At 33.4% G+C, this 21,051-nt stretch overlaps 3 protein-coding genes across 5 annotated transcripts; all 3 read left to right on the top strand.

Moving 5' to 3' along the window:
• Positions 1-323: 323 nt before the first annotated feature.
• On the top strand, positions 324-6,785 carry LOC130807554 (uncharacterized). Of its 2 annotated transcripts, XM_057672809.1 has the most exons (4): positions 324-551; positions 5,316-5,362; positions 5,439-6,145; positions 6,381-6,766. In XM_057672809.1, exons 1-3 carry the CDS (start codon positions 432-434, stop codon positions 5,587-5,589), a joined length of 318 nt encoding a protein of 105 aa, XP_057528792.1. In that variant the 5' UTR covers positions 324-431; the 3' UTR covers positions 5,590-6,145; positions 6,381-6,766. The 2 variants fall into 2 exon arrangements, 1 of the variants encoding a protein (XP_057528792.1); XR_009040594.1 differs by lacking the exons at positions 324-551; positions 5,316-5,362 and having other exon boundaries at positions 5,473-5,958; positions 6,035-6,145; positions 6,381-6,785.
• A 2,887-nt stretch (positions 6,786-9,672) lies between these two features.
• LOC130807553 (probable alpha,alpha-trehalose-phosphate synthase [UDP-forming] 9) lies at positions 9,673-15,314 on the top strand. Of its 2 annotated transcripts, none has more exons than XM_057672808.1 (4): positions 9,673-9,821; positions 11,686-13,684; positions 14,113-14,380; positions 14,470-15,314. In XM_057672808.1, the coding sequence occupies exons 2-4, from the start codon at positions 11,706-11,708 to the stop codon at positions 14,791-14,793; spliced, it is 2,571 nt and encodes an 856-aa protein (XP_057528791.1). In that variant the 5' UTR covers positions 9,673-9,821; positions 11,686-11,705; the 3' UTR covers positions 14,794-15,314. The 2 variants fall into 2 exon arrangements, with proteins under 2 accessions (XP_057528791.1, XP_057528790.1); XM_057672807.1 differs by having other exon boundaries at positions 14,467-15,314.
• Positions 15,315-20,092: 4,778 nt separating this feature from the next.
• Positions 20,093-21,010, top strand: LOC130807552 (uncharacterized). The gene is made up of 2 exons (XM_057672806.1): positions 20,093-20,417; positions 20,497-21,010. The coding sequence occupies exons 1-2, from the start codon at positions 20,133-20,135 to the stop codon at positions 20,821-20,823; spliced, it is 612 nt and encodes a 203-aa protein (XP_057528789.1). The 5' UTR covers positions 20,093-20,132; the 3' UTR covers positions 20,824-21,010.
• Positions 21,011-21,051: the final 41 nt, after the last annotated feature.

The following is a 21,051-nucleotide window of genomic DNA, read 5'->3' as shown; positions in this document are numbered from 1 at the left end:
ATGTGTGTTTTATGTTTTTAAAGTGTTTATTTACATATATCAAATGAAAGATTGTAAAATTATCTTTAATTTGATATATTTATTATATTACCATTTTCGTGTCCCCGTGTCCGCCATTTTTAAGTTGACGTTTTCCCGTACCCATGTCGTGTCCGTGTCCGTGTCCGTGTCTGTTTTAGTGCTTGAGGAATACTACTCTTACCAAAGGCAAGATAAGGATAAGTATGATCCAACGAAAAAGAGATTTATTATTCATTATTGGCCTTTGAGTTTTATGGTAAAAGTAAAGACGTGTACAAATTTATCCCACGTGGTATATCACGTGTCCGAAGCATATACATCCGTCGGTGTTTATAAAAGCCCAGCTTTGATGGTTTTTCTATTAACATGTTTTGGGGTATTGACAACTAATAAGTGGGGTCCATAGTGAAATGGCATTGATTACGTGGCATGTTTTAATTGGTCAAAGGAGGGTGGCTCAGTGTTTGAGAAGAAGTGTTGGATTTGAGGTTTCGTCTATTGTCTTTATCTTTAGGGTTTCCCATTTTCAGGTTGGTGCAATCAGCAATGCATATGCTTTCATTATATTTATAGGGTACATATCTTTTCTTTTCCAATTTTGTACCATTTTCATATTCTTTTTTACATTATTGCCATTTCTTCTTTATGTTATTGCAAATTTGGAACATTCTAATCCTTTCAACTCTGTGGTCTTCTTTAATAAGTTGCATTTTTTTAATAAAAATTTAATACATATATATATATATATATGAAAGTGTTTATTCGATTATGGGGTCAATTTCGAGTAAGGTGTTTTGAGGCAGTTTAAGATAGGATTTTGCGTCCACATTGATTTTTATTATTTTAAAAAATTCTTTTTAAAGTCGAGTTAAGTTGCATTTGGTTTCAAGATCGGGTAAATACCAGTCTATTAGATCTGTTTTCAACACCTCTCAAAACCAACAAAAATTAATATATGGGGTATTTTTAATTTATATAGCTTTTATGTAGTTAGATATATTCTAAATTTAATTATTGTCAAAAGTTATCAATTGAACTTCCTTACTTGGTTAAGAGTTGAATGCAAATATTAATTATTATGATTATGATTTTATTGGCCCGTGAATCTAGTTATATAATATTTTTTTAATCATATTTAGCTAATTAGGTGTAATTGTTGGTTGTTATTTGTAAAATAATTTATAAAGTCAAAAACATGTTTTATTTATTTTATTTTATTTTCAATTTTACCTTCATATTAATAACATTTGAGCTAAGGATTGATTAAATATTAAAACATCAAATAAAGTTTCTGAACATATTGTGGTTTGAATCTTAATATAAGCTACAAAATTAATAAAAATATACTATTATGAGTATAATTTAATATACTATTTCTCCTAAATTTTAGAATCAGTCAAGAAAACATTAGAATTCTTATTTAACTTTATAAAAGTATTTTTCTAGAATATTTCTGTTATAAAATTGAGATGGATGGATCCTTTGATAAAATATGGTGCAAAAAATTATGGCCATATGAATGGATGACCTAGTGGCCCGTGGGCACTAATTAAAAGAATGAACTTTCAACCTCTTACATGTTCAATTTCCATCCTGATATAATTCTCTGATTTATATATATTTTTTTCCAATTAATTATATGCCGACATATTTCTGTATACATTAAGGAAATTATTTAATAGGAGTATCAAAGGTATAAATATTAATTTATGCCCAACGAAAGTTATCTTTAATTAAAAAAGTTATCACATAAAAGAGAAATATATTATTCAAAAGCAAATGTCACAAATCATACTATTCAGTAATTTTGCTGTAAAATGGTAAATGACGACTCATAAGAGCTTTGCAAAATGTCATTATTTAATGATTAACACAATGTGTCAATTAATTAAATAACTAATTGCAAAAACCAGTACAACATTTTAAGCCTGTTTTAAGAAAAGGTTACTTATTCTAAAGATCTTATGACGGCAAAATATTACACCCTAATAATAAGCTCTAGAGAATAATTGTCAATTTAACATGTATGTCATACATAGGAATTTATTTTAAGAGTTTATTTTAAATATTGTGATATAATAGGAGTATATAACGTTATTAAAATCATAATCATCATAATAATCATAATCATAAATACTGATAAAAGAACTGGAATATAAGTATAGCACATGATGATTTCGCAGATTTTCCAAATATATTAATTTGATAGGACTATAATTTATTGCATGACAACTTATTTTTCTAAATAAATTTAAACTTAATATTATTACATTAATTCTTTATATCTAATTAAAAATCATAAATAAATTAATTAAAAAAAAAATATAATTTATACGTAATTAAGAAAGTATTTTTGAAAAATATATTAATTTAAGTTATCGTCATAATTATAGATATTAATAAAAAGAGTTGAAAAATAACAAATGATGACTTCTTAGAGGTTTGCCAAATAATCAATTTGGTATTTACATACTTTTCTTAAACAAAACAGGTTTTTTTATATATGTCACTATACTAAACTCCGTGCACTATACCGGCTTTCAAACTAGTATATAATAAGTTTAATATTTTTTTTCTCTTCTTGAAAAATTCCAATATGGATATGGTCAATTTAAACCCATAGGTCGTATATAAGTTATATATGTAAGTGTAACAGATTATAATTAAAAAAGCATAATTAATTCTTCATGTATAATATAAAGCTTCTAAATTTTCAAAGTTCATACATGAAACCCTTTGAAAACTAATAATCATAATCATCATCATATTCAGTGTAACTCGCTCATAGGGATTATGATCAAGATTTGAGAATGGAAAAAAAGAAAATGACAACACATACCCAAAGAGGAGGATGCAGCCAAACTCCCAAAAAAATTTTCCTACAACTATTCACTATCCTAATAAAAGTTAAAGATACATAAATGTATTTTAATATATGAGAGCAAAAAGTTTTTATATAAGGCATGCAAATGAAATGAGTGACATTTTGGATTAGATTTGAGTGGCTAATTTAATTTTCAACAATTTATTTTATAAATATAATTTCTTACTGATTATTGCGTGAATATAGCTATATTTTCATAAAATAGGCTCTCATCAAATTATGACTCGTGGAATTTAATGGATTTAATATTCTAAATTGGATGATTGTAATGCAGCTATCTAGTGGTAGCACATATACTACTCTAGATGTACAATTAACGTTGTAACTACCAAGTAGCAAGTAGAATGGCCCAAATAATAAGTGTGATTAAATAAGATTAATAATTAATAAAAATAGGTGTTAGGAGTAGTTGTTTGGAGCCTCATCAAAGTTGGTGCATCAACCATACATGCATGCTTATTGGCTATTGGCGTGATACCGTGGTCCATAATTAAGCCTTGCGCATTGGATGATGGCTCCTGAATCATCATCATCATCATCATCATCATCAACATCAACTGTAATAATTAAGTCATTGATCCATATAATTAATTTTAATTAATTGCAACTTGGCTTATAATTTTGTTGTTGACTATATATTACCAATATCACTATATCCTTAAGTCCAACTCAATCTATATACAATCTATACACGAGATTTGAAATTCCGACTAGTATATATACTCTCTTTCAAACTTTTTTTTATCATATATATAGTAATACAAACTCAAAAAGAAATAGTGAACAATTATTGAATTATATTTTTTATGATCTTTACATTTCGTAATGTTAGACATGTTTGGTATTATGCACAATAATTAATAGGGTAATAATATTAATAACTCTAAGGACTGTAAATAAAAATTAACAATAATTATTATCTGTTCAAGAGAATCTAGTATAGAAATTCGAAACAATTAATATTTTATATAATTATTTTAACTTTAAAAAAAAATGGTAAAATAATAAAGTATAATTAAGAACCTTATGATTCCAAAGCAAAAACAATATTAAATTACATAAAACAAATACAAGATTCTTTTCCTAAGGTCTATATATATCATTTTCCTAATTAATAAAAGTTATTTTGAGGCGGATGTTTTACTTTAGATTTTATATATACTAGTACAGACACTTACGCAATGTACAAATTTATTAGCATGAAAGGTATAAAAATATAATTTCCAAAAAATAATGCATGCATACATTATAATTATCAAATTTATTTAATGTACTGTTGAAATATCATCCATATTTGCTGGAGTTAATCTTTTGTATGCAAAAACCATAATTACCCACCATTCACGAATACTTCATTACTCAATTGCCCAACCCACCACCATTTCATGCATTTTCTAATCACCAATCACCTGTCCACCACTGTACCGTCAGCTGTGAGCCTGCCGCTGTCAGCCACTGTTTTCCGGGTTGCCACCAGCCCAATTGCCCAACCCACCACCATTTCATCTAATTTTGAAAATTATAATCAGCTTTAATCATAGGTGTAATTTTTTATTTTAATTCAATTTTACAAATCTATTTTGTAATGTTCCCAATAATCTTATGATTCGTCGGTTTCAAGATATGAAAGCTTGTCAAAATAGATTATAAAATGTTCTTTTATAGGAATAAAATTGAAAATAATATTATTTTTGTATTTAATGAATTTTATATTAAATTATTATTTTTTCGATTGTGCTTTCACTGAATTTTAGTGCTGGGTCTGCAACTGTGTGTATTTCTTATACACACAAATATGGACTATATTTATCTCTAGTACTTAAATATATTTGCTGACTTTTTTTTGTTTGCTTATTTTAAAAGAGTAATTTTTTGTTTTCTAATACACAAATTCTTCTGAGGGACAGTCTTTTTGAGAGATCATCTCTAAATTGGCCGGTCTATTATACAGTTTTTAAAATTATATTAGTAAATATTAAGAATGATGTAAGTAGACATTTAGGATATTGAAAATAGACATTTAAAATATGGTAAGTAATCATTAAAGATAATGTAAGTAAGCATTAAGAATATAGTAAGTAGACATTAATCTTTAATAGATTGGACTTGAGATACGTCTCTTAAAGAAATGATCTTTTAAGAAATTAGTTGTTTCTAATATTAATCTATTTTTGGTTGCGCTTAGAGGTAGTACCGTAATAGGAGTAGCATTAATTGTTCTTGTACTAAAGGTGTTAACCACACTATTAACAAGATCAAATCTTGGTTAATGAAATATAAACATGAATCACCTTATGTTTTGTAATAAATTATTATGAATACCACATGTAATCTTGAACTTTTTAATTGAAAAAAAGTAAATGATCATATGTTTCTAAATGCATTAACATTTTTTTTTATATTAATGAAGTATCAGGATTCTAGAAGAATGCTTTTATGGAATCGAGCAATAAGAGAGTAAGTTTTTTAACTTAGCCCTTTTAATTTAATAAATAAATTGTATTTATTTAATCTAATATATATTTTCATTTAGCTTTGATGCTGTAGCTGGTAGTGGCAAGAAAGGAGTGATCGCGTCTATTAGAGCTATTTTAAAGTTAAGGCAGAATCCAAAAAGTTCCTGCGGGTCAAAAGTTACTCGTGATACTAAAGAGTTTTATTTTGAAGAATTCAAGGTAAATTAAATTCTAATTTTGCAAATAATTTTTTTATTGTGTTATTATTTAATTAATTTAAATTAATGTATAGAAAAAGTACAAATAGAATCCCCACATAGATGGCGAGGTGCGCACCGCCTTTTTGTCATCTAATATACTCTGCTAGAAAAGAGCAGAAAAAATGGGATTATGAGGAGCATGCTACTCCATACAAACCAAATTGGACAAATTAAATTCATTAATATGAGAGGCTTGGAATGGGTATACTAATACCCCAGAGTTTAAGAGAAAAAGCAACCGGGGCAAATAAATCGGCGCAAAGGGAATCTTTCTGCAAAATCACTTGGAACATATCGTTCTGGATTTTTATCTGTCGTATGAGTAATGGAAGTGATGGTAAAAATCTCTAATATTTTATTTTTTTAAAAATATTTTAAGTCCAATATATTAATTAAATATGTTGTTGTTGTAGCCAAAAAAAAATGAACGACCGAATGCTTATAAAATTTTTTGTCGAACCAAGAGAATGGTTGATCAAGAAGGAAATAGGGTTCTTGTCAATCCCGATGTCAAAAGACTCGAGGTAAGTATTTTTAATTTATTTAGTTATAGTTATATTTTACATAATTTTTACTTTTGTTATTTCAAATGTATGATTTATTAAAATGAGTTAGAGTGAGATTAGAAATGCTTAGATCATAGTCTCATGTATAGAGGTTCAAATGTGAATTTGGTTAACTTATTCTTGGTAATATGATTTTTGTTTTTTTATAGTAATAATGTTTTTATCTTTGTATTTAACTATCAAAATCTTTTAGGCTATATACAACAAAATGGTGGATGAACAGTTACGGGCTAGCAGTTATGTAGTTGACGGATCGTCCTAATCCTCCTTCGTCGGTAAATGGGATGGGGTCCGCATCTCAAAGATACTACCCTGATTTAGTGGAACCCCCTCTTCGACGGCTGACGATTGAACTGCTCATGAGCGTATAAGACAGCGATTTATGTGTCAAGAGGAGCAAATAGCTGAGATTATACGTCACATCACTGCAGTGACAAATTTTAGGATAAGTGTTCAACAACAACAATTGGATATGTTGCAACAACGTTTAGCCAACATTGAACATGAAATGCGCGTTTAAAAGATATTCTCAGTTGAGGGCCTTTTAATAGTGGATCGGGGGGTCTAGTAGAGGTGTTCCAAGTCATGTAATTATTGTAACGTTTAACTTTTATATTAATTGCATTTAAATTATTTGTTTATTTTTAGTAAATATTTATATAATTGCATTTAAAATTATCTCAATTGAGGACCAAATTTTTTATTTGTTTATTATATCGAAATTTTCTAATATTATTAATATATATAAAAAATAAAATCTTATATTATTCTTAATATAAAAATTATATTAAGAATAATATATGGTTTTATTTTTTAATATTTTTTAATGGTGGCGAGTAACCTGGGACTTGTATCTAGTCGCCAAAAGTAAAACCAAGAAAGACATTGGGGACTAGAGTTGATCACCAATAGCAAAGAATTGGGGGACTGGTTGGGGACCTAAATTAGTCGCCAGTACCAAGTAAATGGGTACTAGAAAAGGACTTGTTCATATAGTCGTGAATGACGACCAATTACCTACCAAGTCGTTTTAGTCGCCAATAGCGACCAGTTTGGGACTCCTCTCTTCCCGACAGTGATGCATACAACTAAGGCCTCTAGTCCCTATTTGGTCGCCAACTCCGATTTCATGACTGAGATACGACCTCGGTCTTAGTCGCCAACATCATTTATTTTTGTAGTGAGTATAGTGATGTCAGGAATAACTCTATCAAAAGAGAATAATATTAGGGTAATTATAAAATTAATAAATTCTCTTTGTTACCAATAATTTTTACCTTTTCAAAAAAATTTAATTAATTTTAAAATTGGAAAACAATTAATATATTATATAATTATTTTAATTTTTCATGAAAGAATAAATGATAAACTAATAAAGTATAATTAAATTCTTGTATTTCCAAAGCAAAAACAATATCAAATTACATAGATTATATATATATATATATATATATATATATATATATATATATATATATATATATATATATATATATATATATATATATATAGCTATCAGGATCGATACCCATATGTATTACTGTATAAATTAAATAAATACTGAATATACAACCTCCTATTCATTCAATGTGTTCCATTTTAGATGGGACCACATGTGAAAGAAAAAAGTATAGTGTTTTTAAATTTTAATAGAGGTAAAGTAGGGTTAGTAGGTGTAAATGTGTGAAAAATTTAAGTTTATTAAGGGTAAATAAATTGATACAATTTATTCAAAATAGAAATAAGACATTTAAAGTGAGTTGATCAAATTAAAAATAAGACATTTAAGATAAATAGGAGGAAGTATATATACTCATCAACATCATAACGTGTAGAAAATGTATTAAAACAAAATAATTATTATTTAATTAAACTTATATATCATTTATATAAGAGGATAATGGTCAACTGTGGAACTATTAAAATAAAGTTTTTTGGGTTTCGTTTGATGTATATATTTATTTTTTTATTGAAATTATAAATATAATAGTTAATTCATTAGATATATACAAAAAAAAAAAAAAAAATAAATCTCAATTTTCAAGGACATTACCGTGAAATTAAACAAAGATTAGGAGTATGTGTAAGCGATAGATTATGATAAATGTAATACTAAATGGTAGGTTAAGTGCAATACGTTGAAGTGGAGTCGAACTTTATTCACTTTCTCACTTGACTAGACTTTTAGATAGTACAACTTTTCCATTAAATATTAACAGGCCACCCAAGATAACATGCATTCAACAAGATAACATTTTTTATTTTAAGCTATTTATTTTTTTATTTTTTTATTTTATCTTTACCATCTTCAAACAAAGACCAAAGTAGCTAGCTAGGATTCACATTCACTTCCTTTTTCACTCACAATTAACATCATTTTTCTTTTTAATTTGTAATAATGATTTTACTCTCATATTTTTTAATTTTGTCTATATTTTTTTTTCTTTATCTCCATCTGAATTAGTTATTTCTATTATCTACTTCCTTCGTTCCTTTATATTTGTTTACTTTAAGTTTGTCCTAGAGAAAAATTTAAATTAGATTTTTAAAGTATATATTGACGATAAAATATATTTATGTGAGATGTTGTTAGATTTATCTCGTTATAAAGTTTGTTAATATTTAATTTCTATAATTTTTTATGATGTGTACTTGAAGATATTAAATCTTTTAAATTTGCTAAAAAATATGTGTAAAAGGTAAAGTGGACAAACAAAAAGAAATGGAGGGAGTATTTGTTTTAGTATGTATTTTGTTATCAATAATTGGCAAAATTATTAATTTTGAGTTATTTTATTAGGTTATAGAAAAGTATTAATTTTTAAAAATTGCAATACATTTAAATACCTCAATGACATCTATTATTTATGATCCTAAATTTGAATAAATTTAAACAAAAAAACATGTTACTTTAATTATTATTATTATTATTATTATCTATAAAATAAACAATTTTATTATCGTTATTATAGGATAGATGCAGTGCGAGGGAGGTTTAGGTGAAAATCGAATTTAATATCTTATCTAGATTAAGTAATAATTGCTCCAATTAAAATAAAATCTAATTCTTTATTAAATAAACAAATCAACTTGTTGTCATTGTAAAAGTAAAATAACATGTTTATTACTTTTGTAAAGATATGTAAAAATAATTTAAATTATATGAAAGTGTATTAAAAAACTCTCATAAATATAATCACAATTTATAATTCTTAATTTTTGAAATTAAGACTTTGATATTATTATTGCCAATTTCACATTTTAGATGTTATAACATCGATTTTCCAACCATATATTTATTTAAATAAGGAAATACAATTAACCTTGTAGGAGTATTTATTTAATTGTACCCTAATCTTAATCATATCCAAAAGTTAGGCCTTGAAGTAGGTAAGGGCATGAATGTAATAAAACTCAATAAAAATGGTCAAACATAAGAGTGGAGAAAAATAAGCCTTATCCAAAACTGAGGTTTAAATCTAACTATGGTAAACCAACTCCCCATTTCTCTTTCCACTCTATTTTTGCTCTCATCTTTTTTTTTCTTCTTCTCCATCTTTCTTCATTTCTCTTTATCTTCAGCGCCTGTTCACATTTCTCAATTCCAATTTTTATTATTTCTGCCATTTTTCTGGTGAGTCAACTCAACATCACTTCTTCTTCATACCTTTTTGCATCTCTTTAATTTCTCTGATCTAAATTTTGCAATCTTAAATAATTTGTCTTTTTTGTGGTTCAATCTATGCTTATTTCCATAGTTTTTTTTTTTTGGGTAATCTTATGTTTGTTTGATGAATGAATGAATTAAAGGAAAAAGAATTATACTTTCTACATACCCAAATCATTTTTTGTATGATTTTCCTTTTCATATTTTTTTTTTAGCTTTCTGGGTATTTCCTTGATTTGCATAATTTTCCTTTTTTGGTGTGTTTTGAAGTTCATGATCCATGTCTCAATATTGTTTAGCATGTATGCTTGTTTTATACGGTAAATTTATGTGCCTCTGAGATTTAAATGAGAGAATGCTGTATTATTAATAAGGCTTATTGAATTGATTCACAAGGAAAATGAATTTTTGATGTAGGTTTCTGTTTGAGAATTAATTAAAATAAGTTATGTTACTAGATATTTTGACCCACTAAATTTCTTGAATAAATAGTGATGTATTTAGAAAAAATTATTTTTTCGGGGTGTTAGTAGGAAAATCTAGCTTATATTTAGTTTGTGAAGAAAAAAATTAAGAAATAACTGAAAAGGAGGTACTCCATAAAGTTTCTGACTTGGCCAATGGTGAAGAAGTTTTTAGGTTATTAGGTTGTTAAAGGGTTGTAATATTTAACAAATCAAGAGGGTAAATTTTTGATTGACTCCTTTTTGAGAATATATGTAAACCACTGAAGTTTTCTTCTTTTGCAATATAAAATTGGGTAGTGGTTGTTAGTTTGGTTTGAACATTTCTTTGGAGGTTGGCAACTTAAAAGTTTAGTTTATCTGGTATGTTTGATGGAACTTAGATGAGGGGTTGCTATGATTGGTAACGACACATTGTGAGGATTCATGGAATGCTAGTGTGGATATCTTGATGTAAATTGACTTGTGTTCTGTGGACAGTCGAATGAGACTGCAGCAACTGAAACAGAGAAGGAATTTGGTTCCTGAAAGTGATATTTATTGATGAAGACGTGATGGTTGAAGGTGTGTCTGTTTGATATCATGGTTCATTAAGTTGGTGTGTAAAACTACTGCACATTATTGACTTGTGTCTTTATAAATTGCTATTGCATTTTGATGTTTTTGTAAAGATTTTTATAGTATTTAAGTGCTTTTCGATGGATTAGATTATTCCTGGTTAGTCTACTTTCTGTGTTCGACCTTTTTTTGTTAACGAGGTGAGTGTTCTTGTAGATTTATTCATTTGTGCTAAGATATCTTTTTAGCCCGTGTCACTGAAAATGATGAGATGACTTACATATGATGTCTTCCTTATTTATTTTTGTCATTTCTAGCTTCTCCGCTAGTGCTTGACCAGTCCTAAGAACTTGTATTCTCTATGTAGTATTTTGTTTTGATGTGAATAGCACTTGATTAAGTATAGCTTATTGTGTGGTGCTCGTGAAGACCTGCACTAGGCTTTGAAAGTTTATAATGCTGATAAGCTGGGGAAGAATGTAGCTCTCTAACCACGAGTGTGGAAATTCTTTAGAATTTGGTTTGTCGTTCATTGTCCGTCATCTTATTGGCTATCACCATTATAATTAATGGAGATTAATCTTTGCAAAGTTAACCCTAAGAATTGTTTCGGTGATGTATTTTAGTAATGTAGAACTTGGTCGAGATTTTAATTTGCCTTCATTCAGTTATGCTTGTGGGTTGAAGTCGCATCTATTGACATTAGCACAACATAGAACTGGCAAAGTTCTGTCGTTCTTGTGACCTATGTCTATGAATATATCATATATAAATCACTTTAATCTGTTGGACTTTGTAAAAATTTTCAGATCACCTGTATGACTGCTACATGGCATCAAAATCGTATGGAAATTTGCTGGGCCTAGTTTCTGGTGATTTACTGGATATACCTTGTACTCCTAGACCTCTTCCCCGAGTTATGACTGTTCCTGGAATCATCTCTGACGTGGAAGGTCGTGAAAGTAGTGATGAAGATGTGGATGCCTCCGTACGTGAGCGGAAAATTCTCGTTGCTAATATGCTGCCTCTTAATGCTTCTAGGGATACAGAAACTGGAAAGTGGCACTTCAACTGGGATGAAGATTCCTTATTGTTACAGTTGAAAAATGGATTAGCGCCTAATACGGAGGTTATATATATCGGTAGTCTGAAAGCTGACATTGATATTAATGAGCAGGATGAGGTTTCCCAGAGGCTTCTTAAGGAATTTAAATGTGTTCCTACTTTTCTACCTCAAGACCTCCAGAAGAAGTACTATCATGGGTACTGTAAGCAATATTTATGGCCGCTTTTCCATTACATGCTACCTATGTGCCCAGATCATGGTGATCGTTTTGATCGGTCGCTCTGGCAGGCATACGTTTCTGCTAATAAGATATTTGCTGATAAAGTAATGGAAGTCATAAACCCTGAGGATGATTATGTATGGGTACATGATTATCATCTCATGGTCTTGCCTACGTTTTTAAGGAAACGATTCTACCGAGTTAAGCTAGGGTTTTTCTTACATAGCCCGTTTCCGTCATCCGAAATCTACCGAACCTTGCCAGTCAGGGATGAAATTTTGAGAGGCCTACTAAACTGTGACCTAGTGGGTTTTCATACCTTTGATTATGCTAGGCATTTTCTATCATGCTGCAGTCGGATGCTTGGATTGGACTATGCATCAAAGAGGGGGCATATTGGGTTGGATTATTTTGGTCGTACGGTTTACATCAAAATTTTGCCCATTGGGATTCATTTGGGTCGTATAACTTCTGTTCTAGATCTTCCGTGCACATCCGACAAAGTTAAAGAAATACAAGAACAATACAAAGGCAAAAAAGTGATAGTTGGGATTGATGATATGGATATCTTTAAAGGGATCAGTCTGAAATTGTTGGCCATAGAGCAACTACTGTATCAGAACCCTGCTTTTTTGGGCAAGTTGGTCTTGATTCAAATCATAAATCCTGCTCGAAGTACAGGCAAGGATGTGCAGGAAACACAGAGGGAGACATATCTAATTGCAAAAAGAATCAATGATACCTATGGTTCTTCACATTATAAACCAATAGTTTTAATTGATCGCCCTGTTCCTCGTTTTGAGAAGTCAGCATATTATGCTGTAGCTGAATGTTGCTTGGTGAATGCTGTAAGGGATGGAATGAACCTGGTTCCGTACAAGTATATTGTCTGCAGGCAAGGAACACCTGCTCTCGATGAAGCATTGGGCATTCAACCAGACACTCCGCACACTAGCATGCTTGTAGTTTCAGAATTTATCGGATGCTCACCGTCTCTCAGTGGTGCCATCAGAGTAAATCCATGGGATATCGAAGCTGTGGCCGAAGCCTTGAATTCAGCTCTTACAATGCCAAATACAGAGAAGCAATTACGGCATGAGAAACACTATAAATATGTTAGTTCTCACGACGTGGCTTATTGGGCAAAAAGTTTCGTACAAGATCTGGAGAGAGCTTGCCAAAATCACTACGATAAGAGATGCTGGGGATTTGGGTTGGGACTGAGTTTCAGGGTTGTCTCCCTATCTCCAAGTTTCAGGAAGCTCAATGTTGACTATATTGTCTCGGCGTATAGGAGGACCAGTAGAAGGGTGATATTCTTAGACTATGATGGCACTCTTGTATCACAAAGTTGTATGAACAAATGTCCAAGCCCAGAAGTTATTTCTGTTCTCAATGCTCTTTGCAATGATCCGAAAAATACTGTTTTCATTGTGAGTGGCAGAGCAAGAAATCAACTTGGTGAATGGCTTAGCCCATGTCAGTTGCTAGGAATAGCTGCCGAGCATGGTTACTTTTTACGGTGAGTTGATTCGTTTAACATTTTTTTTGGCCGATATTTATGATGCATTTATTGATTTCATGTGAGACTGATAGCAATGTTCGAGAATGAACTTGGTTCTAATTTTGTGGAGATTGTGACGGGGAAAAGGATAGATTACTATGTGTTTGGATGAGAAAATAAAGAGAAATGCTGTGGAAGGTGAATAGTGATTTGAGAGGCTCGGGACGAAACATTCTTTATGGCCCTCTAATTACTAAATATACTATTAATAGGTCCATAACTACTAACTATTAAAGCGATGGCCCTGGGGCACAGGCCCCTCTTGCCATTGGGCTGGCCCTATGTAATTATCGCCAATGTATCAACTAGGTGTAGAACACATTAGGTCTTTTGCACAAGTAGTTTCTCTGTTTTGGTTAAAGCTGATTTTACTTCTCATCTTGCAGGTGGAACAAAGCTGCTGATTGGGAATCAAATACTGCTGAACTCGAATGGAAAGAGATTGTAGAACCTATCATGAGATCATATACCGAGGCAACCGATGGTTCCAGCATAGAGCCTAAAGAAAGTGGCCTCGTTTGGCACCATCAAGATGCTGACCCTGACTTTGGGTCTTGGCAAGCGATGGAATTAATGGATCATCTCGAAAATGTGCTTGCAAATGAACCAGCTGTTGTTACAAGGGGCCATGGCATTGTCGAAGTTAAACCACAGGTATATACGTTTAGCTTATTCGTCTTCCGTATCGTTACCTTCTTGTTTTGCCCCTTCATTTTATGTGTTTTTTTTCTTTGTTTAAGAAGGGTGTTAGCAAGGGGCTTGTTGTCGAGAAGGTGATTTCTAAATTAGATGATGACGGGAAACAACTGGATTTTCTCATGTGCATTGGGGATGACAGATCTGATGAAGATATGTTTGAAAGCTTATTAAAGTCCTTAAATCCATCTTCAGCTAAGCTTCCCGAGATCTTCTGCTGCACCGTCGGTCAAAAGCCTAGCAAGGCTAAGTACTATCTAGACGATACAGCTGATGTTTTACGGCTACTTAGTGGCATAGCTTCTGCTGCCTCGAACCAAAAACCTCGGTATAATCCCCACGCCCAAGTCTCGTTTGAAAGTACTTTCTAGTAGCTTCTTGTGTGCTCGTAGTTATAGGTCAGCCTGGTGCGTCAATCGGACACTTTTAACACATCGGATACATGTACATGGTGACAGTAGTGTAGTTCTTCGACAAGAAGGGTTCTTTGATGCTGATCATCTTTCAAAGAAATACGTACGCCTACTCTCCTGCATCAAATTGTACAGGATTCTGTTTGATGCCAAAGTTCCCTGATTGTCTCTAACAAAGTGATTTGAACGATCATGAACAAAAATCATACGGGATATCCTACTTGTTCTACATAAAGATCAACAGGATACTCGTTTCTAACTTAAAGGCTTTAGCGGACATAAGCGGTTTCTTCTTCCCATTACACAAAAATCTGGAAAAAAGAGTGAGTTTCTGCATATTATTGGAATGGGCTTGTATGTTTTTGGCTTTGTAAATGTCTATTATACATGGACAAACTCTAGTAGAGGCGTATTCCTTGAAGTAGTATTAAAAACGGCTGTTGTTCATTTTCATATAAATATTATTTGTTCCTTGTTAATTCTTTGGTCTATACTTTTCCCTTAATTTTCATTTCATTAATCATCAAGTGTCGGCTTCGAAAAATGGTTATATTAAAATGACTTGCAAGTTACTATTCTTATTTATGTAAAGTTATAGGTGGTATTTGCTATTAACTTTTTTTATCTCTTATTTACGTGAAGTTGTAGGTGGTGTTTATCGCGTTGGTGAGAGTTAATTATAATGTTGTTGATATATTGTCGAGATAAAGACTTTGAGATTAGTATTGCAATTATTATACTCTCGAGATAAATTCGAGCTGAGGGACTCTTTGACCGCATACTTTTTTGTGGGTATGAGTTGTCGTCTTTCTTTTTATTTTAAAGTTTGATAATAATTACTATAAACGGGAGGCACTGAATACGATGAGGATGAAGATGATATTCTTAACAAGCAAATGGTGGTGGTGAGGGGTGAGGGGTGAGGGGTGAGTGGTGAGTGGTGAGTGATGAAGAAGTTGGTTATCCGAGAGGATGAGGGTGTAAGCCTAAAGAAACAGCAGGTCCACTATGTGATGGACAAGTTGTAGGGTGCCTGCACATGATTTGGGGTAAAATATGTGATAGAGATTAGGAGGTTTTTGTCTGCATTTGGTTTTTTATATCATGCCTCATCGTATCCTCTAAGTAAATTGACCTGTTTGGTTGGAATGATAATTTTTCATGTCCATATTAATTGTTGAATTTTGATTGTTAAGGTTAGTTAAAAATTTAAAAGTTATAAAAAAAAAATTTCAGATTATATTTTAAAGTTTTTTCGCCCAAGTAATGTAAGTATTAATTATAAAAATTATCACCAAATTGTACAAGGATTAATTTGATAAATACTTAGTAATTTGTAGTATTTTTATTTTAAATCTTTATGTATAATCTATATATCTATATATTATTTTTGTTTTGTGAAAGTCTCAATGGACCATCATAAATTGGGAAATTTGGTTATGCAGCCTTTGTTGTTGTTGGGAGTTTCAATTTCTTATCAAAGTTAATAGTGTGTCTCCAACCCAATAATTCACAGAAAGATTGAAATAAATAAGATTAATTAGCATTTTAATTCCAAGTATAAGATTGGGATAAACTTATGTCCCAAAATAAGCTTCCGTACGTCTAAGCCTAGCCTCGGGTAAGTCGCTGTTAGTAACAGCGACTTAAGGGAAAAAAATAAATAAATAAAAAGTTGAAAGTCGCTGTTAGTAACAGCGACTTATAACTTTATAATTTTCCAGAATCCTTCTTCTTCCTCACTTCATTTCGCGATTTACTTTTCTCCCGCAATTCTCTACTTTCTCCTTCTTCATTCCAACCTTGTAAGGATCTTCATTCCTTCAACTAAGGTCATCAAGTTTCAAGTTTGTACCAGTAATTAGTGCTGTAGTCTTCTTAGATCGATGTAAGTTATTTTTTTTCGATTTTTTTTCAATATTCGAAAAATTAGGGTTTGTTGTGTTTTAATCAATTTTCACATTAATGTAGGTTGACAAGCTTCCAATTACTTAATTCTTCTTGATCTACAGCTAATTGAGGTTCGTTTTTATTATAAATTTTTTCATTTGGTGGTGAATTTAAAATGTATGTCATGTGTAGTGGGCATTTACACTTGAGCTCTACGATTATGTCAAATGTAGTTGTTATTTACATTGATCCTCACTTTTAAAAGTTTGTTCCAGAATTATTAGTTGAATGTAAAATGTATAGTGGACATATATTTATGAAGTTGATGGTGATGTTGATTTTTTATGTGTTGTTGTAGAAATGGCTTCATTTCGTGTCACCGTTGTATGCTTTTGGAATGGTTCAATTCGATCAACTAGTAATAATGTTAAGTATGTTGGGGGAAAACGTAAACTGTTTGCATGCAACTCATACATGGATTTGAATGAATTTAAACATTTTATATGCTCTAGGATTGGCATTGACACTATAAGAAGTACTATTAATTTAAGTTTTAAATACAATCTGAGTGGAGATTTGTTAGCTTTTCCGGTTGAGGATGAGGAGGCTATAGATGCAATGTGGGAGTATTCAAGGTCTACCCCTAGTCCTTCTTTAGAGTTATATGTAGAAGAGGTACCCCTAGGGAACGAAGATGTGAACGTAGTGGAAACAAATGTATTTATGAATATAACTCCTTCTGCTCCTTCTCATACGCCCTTCCCTACCCAAGAAACCCAAAATCCCTTTATGCCATCTTCCTCTTATCCTTCTAATGAACCCAATCAACTTCAATTTCAAGTGACAAATGATGATACTTGTAACTTAGAAGATACAAATGAGCCTTGGGATGATGTTATTAGTGAGAGTAATGAATTCATTGAAGCTCCTTCTGAGGATGATGTTGGTATTGACGAGGAGGCTCTAGCTAATGACATGACTTTAGGAAACATTCCAACAATCGTTGCCCCTACACCCTATGCACTGGTTCCCCCTCTAGATGAACACATTGAGGACAACTCTTGGAGGTCTTGGGATTGTGATACAACCTACACCGACGAAGGAGAGTTTCAAAAGGGTATGATGTTTGACAACAAGGATGCCTTGTTAGACGCTGTTAGATTGTATCATATTCGTAGGAACGTTGAGTACAGAACTGAGACTTCAAATCAAACTGTGCTCACGTTGAAGTGTAAGAGAGGGTGTGGTTGGAGGCTTAGGGCTAGGAAGACCTCCTATTCACCGTCATGGGAGATAATTACTTATAAAGGGAGGCACGGGGGTTGTATTTTAAGTACTGAAAACGTGTCAGCTGGGCACATTCATTTGACATCTTCCGTGATTAACAATCGTATTAGAAATTGTGTTGCTGAAGACCCATCAATTAAGGTTTCTGTTGTCCAGCAAATGGTCAAAGACCAATTCGGTGTGGAAGTGACCTATAAGCGGGCTTGGTGTGCTAAACAACAAGCCCTTCTCTCCATCTATGGTACGTGGGAAGATTTTTATCCTCTTCTTCCACGCTTCCTGAAGGCACTGCAAATTTCAAACCCCGGTACCGTAGTTGAGTGGTTCTTTAAGGAAGATAATGATGTCGGTGTGTATGTCCGTCCTAGTATTAGAACTTTCCAACGCGTGTTTTGGGCTTTCCAACCTAGTATTGAGGGATTTAAGTATTGCAAACCCGTTATTGCCATTGACGGAACACATTTGTATGGTAAGTATCGCCATACGTTGTTGACTGCGATTGCCCAAGATGGGAACAAGGGAATATTCCCGCTTGCCTTTGCTTTGGTCGAAAAAGAATGCATAGCCGTGTGGTCTTGGTTTATGGGCTGTGTTCGTAAGCATGTGATGCATAGTCCAGGGTTATGCGTTATTTCCGATAGGCATGCGGGCATTCTAGCAACTATGGAGGAGCCGGAATGGCAACCTCCAAACGCCCATCATAGGTTTTGCTTGAGGCATTTGTTAAGCAACTTCAATCGTCAAATGGGTAATGTGAAGTTGAAGAAAATGTTTGGTAGGACTGCAGAGCAAAGACAACCCAATAAAGTCGTCGAGGGATTGAAGGCCATTGGTGTTGTTAATCGTGAAGCACTTTTTTGGATTGATGAAGTTGGTGATATGTCTAAATGGTCAATATGTCACGATGGAGGGTATAGGTACGGTGTTACTAATACGAACTTGGCCAAAGTATTCAATAACGTGATGAAGGGTGTGCGTTTCTTGCCGATAACCACTCTTGTGGAGTTTACCTTCTATCGTTTCTTGACGCACGGATCGTCCCGTACCTTCAGCTTGCGAGATTGCATGAATTCCACCTGATCGCGTACGGGAGAGTCGATCGGGCGCTGCTCACGGCTTTAGTCGAGCGGTGGCGCCAGGAGACTCATACCTTCCACCTACCTATAGAAGAGGCTACCGTCACGTTACTTGACGTAGCTGTTCTTACACGGCTTCCCATCGAGGGACATGCCGTGTGCATCGATGTACGCCAGTTTGAAAGCTGGCAAGATAAAGTCCATAGAGTATTAGGAGTGCGACCTCCGGCTGAGGTAACCAAAGGGAGTAGCCTGCGTGTAACATGGCTTGCACAAAACTTCTCGCAACTCCCTGAAGGTGCTGATGACGCCACCGTTGAGAGATACGCTAGGGCGTATCTCCTTTATCTGATTGGTGCTGTCTTGTTCTCCGACAAGACTGGCAACCGAGTACAACTATTCTACTTGACGTTGCTTGATGCGCCATGGGAGGTCATCTCCGGGTACAGCTGGGGTTCGGCAGCCCTAGCGTATCTGTACAGGAGACTTTGTGAAGCTTCACAAAAGAACGTGAAGGAGATCGCTGGTCCCCTGATTATTCTACAGGTAATAATAAGTTATAATGCTTATTCTACAGGTAATAATATTGTTGTACCTCTTTTACTTACTTATAATGGTAATTCTTAGCTTTGGGCATGGGAGCATGTTCTCATTGGTCAACCGATGAGGAGTGTGGGTCGTGGTGCATTTGCGCCACCACTGCTTCCTCCCTCGCATGTGCCATATGGATCGCGGTGGTCCTTTGAAAGACGATCAAGGACCCACACTGGATCGGGCGTGGGGTTCTACCGTGATCAGCTCGATCTATTACGTGCTGACCAGGTAACAATTTCACCACAACTTGTTTTATAAGTATCAAATTGAGTAATTTATTAATCGAATTTTCACGTTTAGTTTCTATGGGACCCTTATCCCGCTGAGGCATACGCTGCATTGCCTCAGCACTCGGGCATATTGTCAGGGGCGTGGAGAGCATCCGTACCTCTGATCTGCTTCGACATGGTCGAAGTGCATCTCCCTGAGCGCGTACTGCGCCAATTTGGGATGGTACAGGGCATCCCGCCTCCATGCGACACAGAAGCGGAGCTCCACCACTCTCGTAAGGGTCGGGATCCCAAGAACTGGCTAGAGGTGAACTGGCGGCATGTCGCTCGTTGGGAGCACAGGCTAGATCTGCTTGCCCAAGGTGCGCCGATCGAGGCTGCAGGCGCACCTACTACGGCGGATTACATGCCGTGGTTCCTCTCCATTACTCGCCGATGGATGACACCACGAGGTATCTTGGCGGCATCCCAGTACAATCCCGCAGCACCGACGATGACACACTTTGTAAGTATTCTTCAACTTTAATTATTATCCTTACAACTTACACTTTAAACATTTCATTAATAATTAAGTCTTACTGCAGGCACAGGGCATTGCATCAGTCATCGGCTCCTCCCAAGAGGAGCCCGTACGGGAGATTGCCCAAGGCACGCAGTTTCAACACTTCATTCCGGAAGTAACTGCGCCCCACACCACTACGTACGCGTACGAGTCATCTGCTCATCAACCCGACGTTCATCTTGAGGAGGTTGACTTAACGTGTCCGGACTACGGTGTCGGGTCCTCACAGGGTGCCACATCATCAAACTATCAATCCCCTCCCCTACCCGAGCGTCATGCGACTGCATCTTACTATCGTAGAAGGCGTCGTAAACCGTCACAATTAGACAGGGTACAGGAGGAGGATTAGCATTACAATAGTTTTGTAATTATTGAACATTTGTACATACTCATTTGTAACTGTTGGTCTTTTGTGTGTAAATTGTAACATATATGTACATGTATATATTTTTACCGTAGTATCACACGTTTATTATGAGTGAATTGATGTTAACTACTCAAACTTTTGGGCGATGAATCATTCCGCGAACAATGCAGCATAAATTTAATCAAAAACATACAATCATATTCAAATAAG

Source organism: Amaranthus tricolor, chromosome 3 (assembly GCF_026212465.1).
Source record: "Amaranthus tricolor cultivar Red isolate AtriRed21 chromosome 3, ASM2621246v1, whole genome shotgun sequence".
Taxonomy (NCBI): domain Eukaryota; kingdom Viridiplantae; phylum Streptophyta; class Magnoliopsida; order Caryophyllales; family Amaranthaceae; genus Amaranthus; species Amaranthus tricolor.
The sequence above is the reverse complement of the archived record's forward strand: the minus strand, read 5'-3'. Positions and strand labels throughout refer to the sequence as shown.